Source organism: Fonsecaea erecta (genome assembly GCF_001651985.1).
Source record: "Fonsecaea erecta strain CBS 125763 chromosome Unknown Scaff2, whole genome shotgun sequence".
NCBI lineage: Eukaryota > Fungi > Ascomycota > Eurotiomycetes > Chaetothyriales > Herpotrichiellaceae > Fonsecaea > Fonsecaea erecta.
The window spans coordinates 1,063,414-1,076,734 of NW_017387245.1; the positions used below are offsets into that span (position 1 = coordinate 1,063,414).

The following is a 13,321-nucleotide window of genomic DNA, read 5'->3' on the forward strand; positions in this document are numbered from 1 at the left end:
CTCTGCATAAGCGGCAGTAAGCGTGCAGGTCGCCCGCAGGCCTCCCCTCGGATTCTTGCAGGCGACCCCCAATCACAAGCCATGGTTGCACAACTCTATCCCCAAGAGCCTTATCTGCAACCACCTCCCTGATGTCACCAAACATTCGCCTGTCCTAACTGCGCCCATGCCGTGTCCAACTGACCTCTCGTCTCACAGATAGTCGCCCATCAAATTCCACCTCCGCATTCTGCACATGCAGATGGCGTTCCGTGTGCCTCGATGCAATTGTTGCTTGCAGCAGCAATGGACCACCCAAGACTGCTGCTAGTGGTAAGGTTCAGGGTTTTTGCCAGACCCAAGCGGGATTGGCAGCACCATTAGCAGGGCGCACCCTCCGCTCGTGCAAACGAGAACATCCCGCATTGACATATCAGACTCACTGACAGGGCCTTTACTCATCCCTCCTTTGCCTTTTCATTCATCCCAAGCACGTTGCGGGTTTCTGTTGCCGTTCAAAATGCCCGTGTAACGTTGAGATGCTTTTCCTGTTCTTTCAGTCCGGCGTCGCAACCGTTTGTTTACGCGTTCCGAATTCTTATTCAGCTACATATAATTCCTTGATCGACCACCGCCTATCACGCCGATCATGATTTCTTTCTCCCTAACACGCGCTCCCCGAAGTCAGAGGCGGCGAGACCGGTCGCCCTTCTCCTCAACATACACTCGAACGACACGATCACCCGAGAATTCGCGCAACCCGACTCGGCGCGGTTGGAGGCGGTCTCCCGAAACTGACCGTGACCTTTTCTCCCGGGGGTATCACCATGAGGACACGGAGGATCACGGAGACGACTCTGAAGATGAGGAAGATGAAGAAGATGAAGAGGAGCAACCCACTGAAAATGCGGAAGGCGTCGTGGACGAAGACGAAGATGAAGACGGGCCTGACGACTCGGCCCCCCTCCTTCCCATATTCTCTGCTGCCCGTCTCGATGCCATCCCCGTCTTCGCCCTCACACACGCCGTTCGTTTGCTGGTGAGCTCTCGATGTGACACGGTCTTGACCTGGGAGCAACTTCGAGCTCCCCAGGTTTCGCAGTTCCTGGTCAAGCCCATCGAACAAGAAATCCGGAGCCATCATCTGAATGCTGCCACACAATATGCTCTCATGGCAAACTGTCTTCAGTATAGCAAAGAGGCCGCAATGTCTTCGGGCAATAGTGGAACAAACCAGACCCGTGCAATGGTCTGTGAGCTGGTTGCCATTAAACTGCTGAAGGACTTTTCGACTAGAGAGCTTATTGACGCATTGTCCTATGACTTTGATCCTCTCCAAGGTCAATTGGATGCAGCGCCTCATACAGAGAACGACCGGCGAAACACAGCGAACTCCAAAAAGCCGGCTCAACGGCCAGCAAGGATCTCGTGCTTCGAGATTGCCATCCGCGCCCAGGCTAAAAAGTTTCTCTCCCATCCCATGGTAGTGAAGCAGCTCGAGGCGATCTGGGCCGGTACAATTGTGTTCCACTCTGCGGCCGACAGTCTGCATAGACCGTTGCCTACAGCGAGTCGACCGAGAAGTTACGGTACAAATGATGGTGGGTTGCCTACGAAGCCCGCACCCGTCAACAACGATCCTCGCATACCGAGGAGAGCCGTCACGCTGTATGATCCCCGGGATGCCTCTCTGTTCAAGTTGTCGCGGTTGCGCGTTCCTCGATACCGCAACATCTTATCTACCTTGTCCTTTGCTGTTCTTCTCAGCTTGTTCGTCGCTGTGCTTGTGCAGCGCTCTATCGAAATCACCACGCTTGAGGTAATTTTCTGGTTCTGGGCTGCCGGCTATATGCTTGACGAGGTTGTTGGATTCAATGAACAAGGCTTCAGTCTCTACATTGCCAGCTTCTGGAACACTTTCGACTTAGGAATCCTCCTCATCTTGGTCATTCATTTGGCACTGCGTCTCTATGGGATTCTCATGCCAGATGTCCGGAAGCACACGGTAGCCCACATGGCCTACGACGTCCTTGCAGCCGACGCCATTCTGCTCTTCCCGCGATTGTTCTCTGTGCTGGATCATTACCGCTACTTCTCACCTTTACTGATCGCTTTCCGGTACATGGCGGCGGATCTTATCGCAGTCTCACTGTTGATCCTGATCAGCTGCAGTGGGTTCTTCGTTGCTCTCACCTTGTCGTTTGGGAATGATGGTATTGATACCCCCAGTTCCGTGGCTTATGCTCTGCTCCAAATGCTCATGGGTTTCACGCCAGCCGCTTGGGATCGATGGGAAGGCTATAACGTTCTGGGGAAGACGATTCTAACTTTGTTCCTATTCATTTGTCATTTCCTCATAGTCACCATCCTGATCACTGTGTTAACCAATTCCTTCATGGCCATTGTCCGGAACGCGAGTGAAGAGCATCAATTTTTGTTCGCGGTCAATACCATCTCCCATGTCAAATCTGATGCGCTCTTCTCTTACGTGGCGCCAACAAACATACTATCATGGCTATTGGTCCCTCTCAGGTACTTCGTCCCTTTCCGTCAATACGTCAAGATCAACCGAACCATTATCAAAATCACGCATCTACCCCTACTGTTTTCGATCTTATTGTACGAAAAGACCATGATGCAATCCACCGTCTACGACAGCATCGATCTCGTCGAACACCGGGGGCGCGTGAGAAGAACGACAAAGTTTACCCGATTCAATCGAGCGCCCTCCATTGCCACGTTCCGACAGGACAGGGCTCTAGAAGAAGTGTTCAGACACCCATTTGACAGCACCATTAGAAAGGCTGACCAGAGCCGGGACAGGCGCAAGGCGAGTAATGTGGTGAGCACGTGGATGAATAAAATGGGCGACGATGTAGCAGAACCGCCGCAGGAGCAAGATATACATCTCGTTGATAGACTCGAGGCTAAGGAAACGATACCGCGCCGACCACGCCGGTACAGCCGACTGCGCGACTTTTCTCGCCAAACAATGTCAGTTGTATCCGATCCAGAGGACTTCACAACCAATGCAGGCTTCTTATCTCCAGGCGAGACACATCCCATCACGACCACACCTTCCCCGTTGGAACAGCCATCGCACAACACTGATGCAGATGGAGATGATGAGATGCGGACAAACGATGATGGTGATGACGAGGATACAACCACATTTGAGCACCGGTCGCCAAGTGATATAGAGCCGGAGCAACACAATACGGCCACTGCCGTCCCAGAGCATCGTGACTACTTCACAACTAAGCAACCTCTCACTCGCTCTACTATTGAAGTAGGTGAACCTGTGGCGGCCAGTTCCCAGGCGAAGCTCGAAAAGCCCGGCTCAGTGGCTGATTCGCCATCACGACGCCCTGTCAAGGACCATGCCCATCATCATTCCCGCAACGTCTCTGCTGCGACCATGATATTCAAGCCCATGACGGATTCCAGCACGGACCAGACCTCATCAACTGAAGGGAGCAAACCTCCACCATTCAAGACACATATTTCAGCGCCTGGCTCCGGGGCTCGCACGCCCGTCTCAAAGCGCGGTTCGAGCGGCGCGGGCCATCGAACGCCAAAGCGCGCAGCAGGCCCGACTCGAATGCGACCGATTCTTCCCACCAAAGACGAGCAAGGTTTCCGGTCGACGCCCAATTTAGCAGGTCTGGTGTCGCTCAAGAATCAGCCAACTCAAGTGCGGCGCAAACCGTCACTCGAAATGGATCTAGTGTCGGATATTGGCGACAACAGAGCAATCGGCGGAGGCTACGTTGGAGCTCTTCCCAGCTCATTTGCGGTACACATGGTGAAAGGCAAAATCGAGTCACGTCATGAAAAAGAGCAGAAAGAACAGCAGGAGATGTTCACGAAGATTTTGATGGCTCGCATGAATGCCCTCGAAGAGAGCTTCAGAGAGGTAATTCATGAGATGAGAGACCATATGAGACGCGATGATGTCGCCAGCGGGAACCGTGGAGAGGGAGCAATTACGAGTGGCCTCAAGGGAAGGATCAGAGAGAAAGAGGTTGGTCGGCCCCTGACGGCAAATACTGATGCAGAGGCTGCAACGCCCCGGGCGCGCTCGGTCACCAGATCGGGAGAGCCGGGCCGAACAAGACAGACGACAACAGAGGCGGAGGACGGGGGGGTGGAAGAACGAGATGCTAGAGAATAACCATCCAGCGCTTGAGGAAGAAAGGGGGGCCTCTTACTGTCTGGGGTGGTTCTAGATAAAAGGTGTCGATTACGGAGGGGGCATGGTATTGGTTGTTTGTATTGATAACCCTGATATCTCAGGCAATTGGAAAGGATCAGATGTGAACAGCTTTTACAGATCTAACAGTCGGTCGAGGTACGACAAACGGATTATGTTTCAACGAGTTGAATTGCCAGATGATATTATACATACTATGTATTCCCAAGGCGGAAGTGGAGAGACTAGCGTCGTAGCACCGATGACGCAACTGGCTAGTGAGGCCAACGATGTTAACTGCGGCCTCGATCCTCTCTGCACGTCGTCCACCTCGACTCATCCTTCGGACTATCTCGCCCACTTCCCACTTCCCATTTCAATTCCAGGCTCACGTATAGTTGATTGTGCTACGTACAGGGGATCCTCACCGTTACTGCGCCAGAAGTTATTCCACTCACTCAGTGACCCCCGAGGTGTGCCTGTTGCGCTCCGCCATGGCTTCGAGTTCGGGTCAGTCAAACCAATTGCTCTAGTAAGTACCACCGTGTTGCCCACTTCAAGAGCAGCTCTTCTCATCTTTGACCGATAGTGCATGCATTGCTCATGGAACTACTATCCTCACCGAGCATACATCCCCGGGCACGTCGTCGTCTTCGGCCTCGTCGCTCGCCTCTGTCATCCTCCCCAAGATCTCACATTCCACACCGGCAAAGCTCACCTACACCCACGACCGTCTGTTTGTCCACTATATCGCGGACTCGCCATCTTCTACGTCCAATGGCTCGGACGAGCAGCTCTCCAGCCATGCGGCTCTCACCTACCTGGTCGTTGCTCAGACGGAGATGGGTCGGCGGGTGCCCTTCGCATTCTTGCTGGAGCTCAAGAAGAAGTTTCTCGCACAATACAAGCCCGAGTCAACCGATTTCTCATCCTTGCCCGCGTATGGCACCGCAGCCTTCAACTCTACCCTCAAGGCCATGATTCAGCAATACAATACCGCCCCGCCGAGCGATGCATTGACGAACGCACGCAAGGAGATCGACAACGTCAGAGATATCATGACAGAAAACATCGAGCGGGTGCTGGAGAGGGGCGAGAGAATTGACCTGTTGGTAGACAAGACGGATCGTTTGGGAGGGAGTGCACGGGATTTCCGAGTGCGCAGCAGAGGGCTACGGCGGCAGATGTGGTGGAAGAATGTGCGGGTGATGGTGCTGCTGGTGGTCGTGGTCATCTTCCTGATATATTTGTTTGTCGGATTCGGCTGTGGGTTGCCAGCCTGGAGCAAGTGTGTCGGTTGAACAAAGATTGGTTCACTGTGCAGGTCTGGACCAAGGCGCAACTTGCCCGGGGGTTCTTCTGAAGGCTCTTGTTTTGCTGGCGGGCTACAGCGTGTATTTCTAGGCAAGGTATGGAGCATTGCATTCGTGGCTATGGCCAATGCTGTATCTGCTCGGGCACCACACTGCCAACCCACCACCTCCGTTTGTCGTGTTGACCTCGAATCCAGGACTTGACGGGGCAATAGGCCACGGGGCTGCCCAGTGGAGGGAGGATTGAGTATGGCTAGGCTGGTGTGGTGGGCTGAGGTGGCTTGACGGGGCAGGCGGATGACCTCTCCCCCCCACCTTCGGATGCCTTCTAACGCCCATGGTGCCCCCAGAGTCCCACTGGGTACTGCATCCACAGCATAAGAGCCAATAACCAAGTAATACAGGCACCGGGATGGGTATGTAGGCACCGAATAGGTGAACCACATGTGAGCTGGAGATCTTGACGAGAGGCTCACCAGGCAGACACCAACAACTCGACGCAGACCCGGGGTTTTCTCTCTTCTACCCCCTCTACAGCCTCATCTTCTCTTTCTCCTCCAGCTTCATTCTTCATTCTTGGTCCTCTCTGTGCTATTCACATCCTTCTGGCGGCCTCACAACTTCACATATTGACGTATACAAGGCTCTCAGCAGCTGTATGACGAAGCCTGTACCACCAGCCATCGCCTTTCCTGCCTTTCTCGTCCTCACCGTGCACTGACTCTGTTGATACCTGAAGAGTTCACTTCATAATACCTACACGAGGACGTTGGTCGATGAGCACTATACGACGGCCTTGTGAACAACCTTACAAGACTCTTCGATTCCACAACTGGGCTCACATGTTGTAGCGTCCGCATATCAATCTCAGTGCCACAACTGTATTCCGTACATGCTGCTTTAACTCAAGAAACAATGGTTCTGCCTTCATCTAACGCAGCAACGACTAATGGAGGTCATGATGCTGTCGAAAACCCTTCAGGACCTCATGTCCCGTTCTCGACGCAGCCTTCTTCCATGAACACCGCCACTGCAACCTCTGGCAACCCAGCCACAGACACCTTGCAGACAATTGAGGAACAAGATTTCATCCGAGCTGTCCAACTATCTCTTCAGGATCAGGCCCAAGTAAAGCACGAACCAGACACTCAACCCCAAATCCAGAAAGGGTTCTCTCACTGTCAGCCATCTTTGCCGTCGTCGTCGTCATCGTCGTCGTGGTGTGAGCCATCAGTTCCTCTGGTCTTGAGTTTGAACAATGAGTTCACCCCCCTGAACGACCAGATGGGCGACACTGCCATCTATTTTGGCTTTCCCCCACAGATGCCGGAGCAAAATGACAAGGACTATCAGTATATCAAACAACATTTTGATCGTGTCCATGTTGTCCAAAGCACAAATCTTAGGCTCATGGGGCAAGAGTCCAGGTTTGCCAAAGAGCTTTCGAATCCAACAAAGTTATATCGTGCCGAAAGAAAGCTGAGGAAGCTGGGTGTCTTAAGCAGAGCGGAGGCTGCGCATGGAGGCAAGTTCAAGTACTACATCGATCTCCGCCCGCCGCATGAAGATGAAGAAGCCGTCATTCTCATCACTGACCAGACCTGTACACGCGGTGTGCTTACATGGTATCTGGCAATGAACAAGTATGGTCTGTCTCCTCTCGCCGTACTGGGCCACGACGAATTCGGCGTACAGCCTCACATCGAGGAGATGCTCAAGCCGGTGGCACCGCAGGAGCCTGAAAATTCAACCTCGACCTCTGCCAACACGACAAAGCCGAGATCAAAGAGTGAGTCTTCGAGCGAAAAGCCAGCGCCTCCAGCACCAAAACAACAGATTTCCCCAGAATACTCGCCGCTGCGGCACTGGTCCGCCCTCGAACGAGTGCTCCAGGCCATTCAAGGGAACGATCCGAAGCTGGACTCTGCCCCCAAAGTCTGGACTTTTTTCGCCGTCGCTCGATATTTTGGCTGCGCTACTCACGAGCGTATCTCAGGATGGATCATGACTTGGCTTTACGCGGGTAATAATAGCAACTTCATCCAAAACAACCCGGAAGTGGCATATCGTATAGGTCTGGGCATTAAATCACCGGACCTCATCAAAGACTCATTCTCCATCCTCGTGGGCGAGAGGGCACTTGTTGAGGTCTGCGGCGAGTTCAACCCCGAGATTTTGACCCGCCGCCGTCAAAGCGTACACGGCCGAAAACTCGAGCTTCTCGACGATGATGAACGCAATCGAATTGATCACGCTGCTTCGTCGTTCGTCAAGCGAATTCGCGAGATCGTCTGCAGTATGTGTCAAGACATGGACTTTCTGCACGATAACGCAGCTTATGCGATCCTTGAAAATGCCGTCGGAAAAACCCAGAAAGCAATGGAGGTGCTGAAGTCGACCAAGACCACTGTGAGGGAGTACATCAGTTCTAGAATCTATTACGTTCTATGCCAGGATCAAGGAAACCTCAGGGATCTGGAGCCGGACCCCAAGTCCACTCTTTCGTTTCGGTCGGCTTCTGGTGAAGACTACAGCACCGTCTATCGGACTCTCAATCAACAGATGAGGCACTTCACCAAGACATTCTGGATAGCGTTGCAGTATACGCAGTTTGACGAGGGCACCCACAGCACGTCCAACGACGGCACGATTGGCTGGAAAATGGAGACGAAGTACCACAAGCATCTTCAGGAGCTCCATCACGATCACTCTTTCAATGGAGTTGCTCGAGTGGCACGGTCCACCTTCGAGCGCAAGATCAATCTCATCAACCAGATGTTTCACTATGGAGAGGTCGTCGAGGGAAAGCGATCTCCTAAGCGTCGCAAGACCAACGAAGCAGCCGATGCCGACCACGCTTTCCGCGATACAGATAATGCAAGACTGTCCCCCAATGTCTCAATGCACGCGACTCCTTCATGGAGGTGTGCTCCGCCCGGGCCAGCACCGGGCACCGAGCCACCTGTCTTTCCATTGAGACCCAATCCAATGAGGACAGGAGGCGCACTGCAAGACATGAACAATATCCCAGCCTACGGCTCCTATGGGAAGCGGAAAGAGATTCCTATACGTCCAAAGGAAACAGTACCAGCAACGCTTCAGGCCGACTCACCTCCGATAGCTCCAGTAGGAGCAGCAGACACGTCTTCCTCTTCGGCTTCAGACACATTCTTCAACCCATATACCGGCAGGCATGAAGAAATGAATCCCACCTACGAGGATGAGTTGGCTCCTCGAACCCCCAATCGCATCAAACAAGCCTTTTCCAACACCAATACTGACCATGAAGCATCCAGGCCGTTGCCCCCCAGCTTCCGTTACCCTATCGATCCTGCGGCATTGCTCACCAATGTCAGCACGGCCATCGAAACAATCTGTTCAAGGATCCTCTTCCCACCTCACCTCTTCCACCAGACCGGTCTACTTCCCACGGACCTTTATGACAACCTTCTGTGTCTCACAGACAACGAATTCCGCTATCTGCCACTCTGGGTACCTGGTGGCAACGACGACGGCACGGGAGGGGTGTATGAAGGAGTGCCCGTCCCGAATCTCGATCCGATACAGACAGGGGTTGAAAGCTTTGGCCCGGGACGGATCAAACGGGGGTTCGATCAAGCGGAGACTGCTGGCAGTGACTTCGACGAGATCAGCAGTTCCCAGGCGATCAGCACCGTAGGCAAGGCTAGTAAGCTTGCGACGGATGGGACCCGGACGGTGAAGAGTGTGTCGAGTGCCAGCACCACGACGGTCAAACGAGAGACTGCGTGCGCAGACCTCTTGGATAACCCTGCCGTTATAGACCACAATGTCGTCCACGTGGACCAAGTTCCTTCCGGAACGGACGAAGAGGGGGATACGGACATGCTGGATGACGAGGACCTCGACGACGAGGACGAGGACGCTACTGCTATTGCTGATGGTGATGAAGACGAGTTCGGGGGAGGGGGTTCCGATAGCGACGGATTCAACTGGGACGACGAGCCGGCGGGGGCATCGCCAACAGACTCGAAGGTCTTCGAAGGGAGCGTCAACCAGGACGGAGCTGACCATCAATCCGACCAAGGTCAAGCGCATTGTTATACCCAGACCAGCACCCACGAAGCCCACCAGGAGGACATCGAGACCATTCCACACGACGCCGGGACCGATACGGCCACTAGGGACAGTGGAAAAGGCAAAGCCAAAGCCCAGAACTTCCCGCACGGGTTCGTCCTCCCTGATCTCCCACGGGGAGCCCACGACGACCCGGCCACCGAGACGGAGCAGCAGCAGACTCGCCCTCTCCCCCAGCGTCCCCATCCCCATCGCATTGACACCTCGAGCTCGAGCTCCAGCTCGGTCGTTTTGATCGACGCGGACGATGATTTCGAATTTATCTGATCCAACCTCAATCAACTCTCCAGCCAGCCAGCTGCAATACAATCAATCAAGACCTTACCGTCAATGCACCTACCTGTTTTGACTATTTATTACCTTTATCCTACCTATCCAGTCTGCCACCCGCCGCAGTCACGATTCACTCCATGGCAAGAACAGTCGCGACTCTTCTCTGGGAGAACAAAAGAAATGGGCTCCAGGGGTAGAGCTGGAAGTGGGTACAACATCTTTGAAGAGGTGCATAGCGTTCAAGTCGTCGGCAACAGCCAACGGTTCATGGGATAGGAGCGAGCTGATTGATGATGATGACAAAAAGGTTAACGACTGATCATGATCGAACTGTCTACAGAAAAGAGCAAGAGTGAAAATGCAGGTAACGAATGAATATGCTAATTGATGAATTTTTCTGAAAATCAGCCGGGACGGGAACGTGACTTTTGCTATTCAAGCTTGAATCTTTTTTTTGGCACATATTTCTGATCAGGTCCTGCCTGCGGAATTATCAAGCTTATGGGTCCGATTGCACATTCTATCGCTGATGCACCCCATCCCGTGCCAATTTGATCCTCCCAGTGCCCACCCTCGGCCATTGCTGTCGATCCCGCCAGATCATCCCCAACCCATGCTCTCACCCAATGCCCTCCCCCCTTGCAGCAAAGATAGCAACACAGTTTTTATTTGAATGAAGTGGGATTTGTGGGTGGTGCAAGGGTGGGCAAAAATGCTAGATGGTTATTCAGTACAGTCATGCGGTGAAAAGAGAAAGCTTGGAAGTCGATGGTCGTAGGAAGTTGTGTGGGTGCGGGCTCCACTCCTGGGATACTGTCTTCCTTCACGATATCCAAGCACGGGCATTCACTGATACGGGTGTCAGTTTTGAACGGATTCAGAAGATGAACTCGACATCGCTCACTGAAATCTCTTCCATGCCCATGTCGTCGCCGGTGTTAGCTGCGGGAGCAGCACCGTTGGTGGCTGCGGCTTCGGCGGTCGGTCCCACGGCGGTTGGGTTGTTGCCTCCCCAGTAGTCAGTCATCTCGGCGTCGAGCTCTTCAGCGGTCTTGGGTTTGGCTCGAGGATTCCGTCCGCGCTTTGGCTTTCCGGGTTTGCCGGCCGATCTTCCCTTGGTGCCATCTTTTCCGGTCACCTTCTTCGTTGCCGTCGCGGATTTTGGTTGAACTTTGGGGTTGGCGCTGGTTTTTGTCAGTGGTTCTGACTTTCCCGAGCGTTTCGGTGGATTTGCGTACGCAACACGGTCCGCAAGTGATTTGGCTGGAGCCGGTTCTGGGACACGGCTAGCATCCATCACAACTTCAATCTAGTCGAGGTCAGGAGAGGTCCATGTACGGTGCGAATAGTAGCCGTGCTTGCCTTCATGGGTCGCTTGTCAACCAGCATTCCGTTTAGGTCTTTAGCAGCTTTTGCGGCAGAGTCGGGCTTCGAGAAGACAATGTCGGCAATACCACGGCTCTGACCATTTTGATTGTACTGCAAGGACACTTTCTTGACGTTGCCTACGGACTTGCCGAAGTATTCCTATTCGGCCTCGAGTGATCAGTAAAACTGCTGGAGAGAAGTGGGAATAGCATTTCTTCCGCATCGTTCGTCCCCCAGGTAAGAATGCAGCAAGAGATGTTTCCACAGTAGAGTATAGTCCAGGTACATATCCTTGCGCTGGAGCATCAGCGAGTGCAAAAGAGTTGAGAGCAGCAGCAGGCCAGCAGTTCGAATCATATATCGTCGCTGTCGTCCCATGAATGTGTTCGATCGAAGAGGTGCTTGGAATTCGTATACATTGTGATACTAGCTGTAGAAAAGGTCGGCTACAAGCTTGATGACACGTCCAGTTTTCCGTCGCACAAAAGGTCGGGCGGTATGGGGAGAGTTGGTGAATTGTGGGTTGTCCATAACGCAGCCCGTGAGGACCATCGAGAAGATATCCTGATCCGGGTACAGAGCCAGGTGACAGCTTGGTGCGAGGTCTTGACACATGGCGTCGGGGAGTATGTGTTCGTGTATGCTGTGGAGAGCGTCGGGAACCAGGCATTAGAGGGACAATAGTTCGACGTGACAGATCGTGCTGTGCTGTGCTGTGCTGCGCTGCTCTATTATGCTTTGGAAATTTTGGGTGCAACCTCGCTGATGCCCCAGACAAACAAGGTGAGAGGGTCTCAAACGCGTCTCAGCATGTTGAGAGGTTCTCTGGGCAGATCTGCTTCGCTTTCCCACACGGTGGCTAGCCGGAGGGTACTTGCAAGATCGTGGCGAACTGCATTTTCACCGGATTGTATCGCGGAATCAAAGGTGCGAGTCCAAGGTGGTGAGAATGTTGCCAGCCCCAAATACAGCCAGCGTTTTCAGCGTGGCAATACGGTCCTTGAGTATGGTCTCTCGCGTCTTGACATCTTCCTCAGTCCTCTCGTTGCAATTATCTTCCTCTTATCGGACACGGTCGCATAAAGAGCCAAAGAATAACAGGCGGTGGCAAGCGGCGATGGAATCCAAGGTCGAAAGCCTCTTTATCAACATACCTTGATCTGGGCTTCGTTGACGTCGAATGGCTACCCAAAAGATTAGCGGCGCGCCACGGGAACATGAGGCAGTCAAGTCAGAAACCTACCAATCCACTGACAACGATCTTGCTTGAGCGGGATTGAGATGCAGCGCCGGTTGACGGTTTGATGGCAGATTTGACCGGTCTTGTGGCCTTCTTGACACCGCCGACTGGAGCGGTTGGACCAGTTGACTTTCCGACCTTGCGACGGCGAGCCTCGCGCTTCGCCTTCTTCTGGCTATCAATGATGGAATCGAGAGATTGATCTAGCCTGCCAGACATCTTGAACGAATAGAAGCAGACAGTTCAAGAAGGGAATTTCCAAAGGTGGAAGGAGGGAACGATCTGTCGTGTGAAGAGTGACAGGGGAGAGCTGTCAAGTCTGATTCAGTTGCGGGACAAATGATCAACTGATCGCGGTGGTCTGTTGGGGGTTGGAGATTTGAAAAGGTTGAAGGAGAGATAGACTTGTGGTCAAGAAAATGGCGATAAAGGCACGCGTGGGGAGAATCAAATATGCGCTTGGATGGATGTGATATCGTCTGATAGCAGTGACGATGGTGAAGGTGAAGGTGAAGGTGAAGAAGATGGGTAAGGCAGAAGAAGGATGAATGAAGGAGAGTCACGCCAAATGATGAATGCGGCTAGGTTAAGGTGAGGCGCAGGCAACGCAACAGGCACACAGGAGAGATTCGGATTCCGCCAAGACCGCACTAAGCCTGATCCAGCGCCCTCGCATACGGCCTTCGCATATCAGTATCACGTGCTCGACTCCGGGGGACCTGTGGTCGCCAGAGTGTTTGGGTGCCAGTTATCCTGGGGTCCGATGGTGTTTTGAAAGACGGCATACTCTACCTGATCCCTTTGAACGCCATTCATGTATCATCATCTCAAAACATGGTA

The 13,321-nt window shown here is 53.2% G+C and overlaps 4 protein-coding genes across 4 annotated transcripts; 3 read left to right on the forward strand and 1 right to left on the reverse strand.

Moving 5' to 3' along the window:
- Positions 1-628: 628 nt before the first annotated feature.
- On the forward strand, positions 629-4,153 carry AYL99_02146 (hypothetical protein; the record flags this gene model as incomplete). The annotated part of the gene is made up of 1 exon (XM_018833662.1): positions 629-4,153. The coding sequence occupies one exon, from the start codon at positions 629-631 to the stop codon at positions 4,151-4,153; it is 3,525 nt and encodes a 1,174-aa protein (XP_018696286.1).
- Positions 4,154-4,665: 512 nt separating this feature from the next.
- Positions 4,666-5,472, forward strand: AYL99_02147 (hypothetical protein; the record flags this gene model as incomplete). The annotated part of the gene is made up of 2 exons (XM_018833663.1): positions 4,666-4,703; positions 4,761-5,472. 2 exons carry the CDS (start codon positions 4,666-4,668, stop codon positions 5,470-5,472), a joined length of 750 nt encoding a protein of 249 aa, XP_018696287.1.
- A 927-nt stretch (positions 5,473-6,399) lies between these two features.
- Positions 6,400-9,867, forward strand: AYL99_02148 (hypothetical protein; the record flags this gene model as incomplete). The annotated part of the gene is made up of 1 exon (XM_018833664.1): positions 6,400-9,867. The coding sequence occupies one exon, from the start codon at positions 6,400-6,402 to the stop codon at positions 9,865-9,867; it is 3,468 nt and encodes a 1,155-aa protein (XP_018696288.1).
- Positions 9,868-10,750: 883 nt separating this feature from the next.
- AYL99_02149 (hypothetical protein) lies at positions 10,751-12,700 on the reverse strand (the record flags this gene model as incomplete). The annotated part of the gene is made up of 5 exons (XM_018833665.1): positions 10,751-11,057; positions 11,112-11,182; positions 11,212-11,400; positions 12,396-12,425; positions 12,485-12,700. 5 exons carry the CDS (start codon positions 12,698-12,700, stop codon positions 10,751-10,753), a joined length of 813 nt encoding a protein of 270 aa, XP_018696289.1.
- Positions 12,701-13,321: the final 621 nt, after the last annotated feature.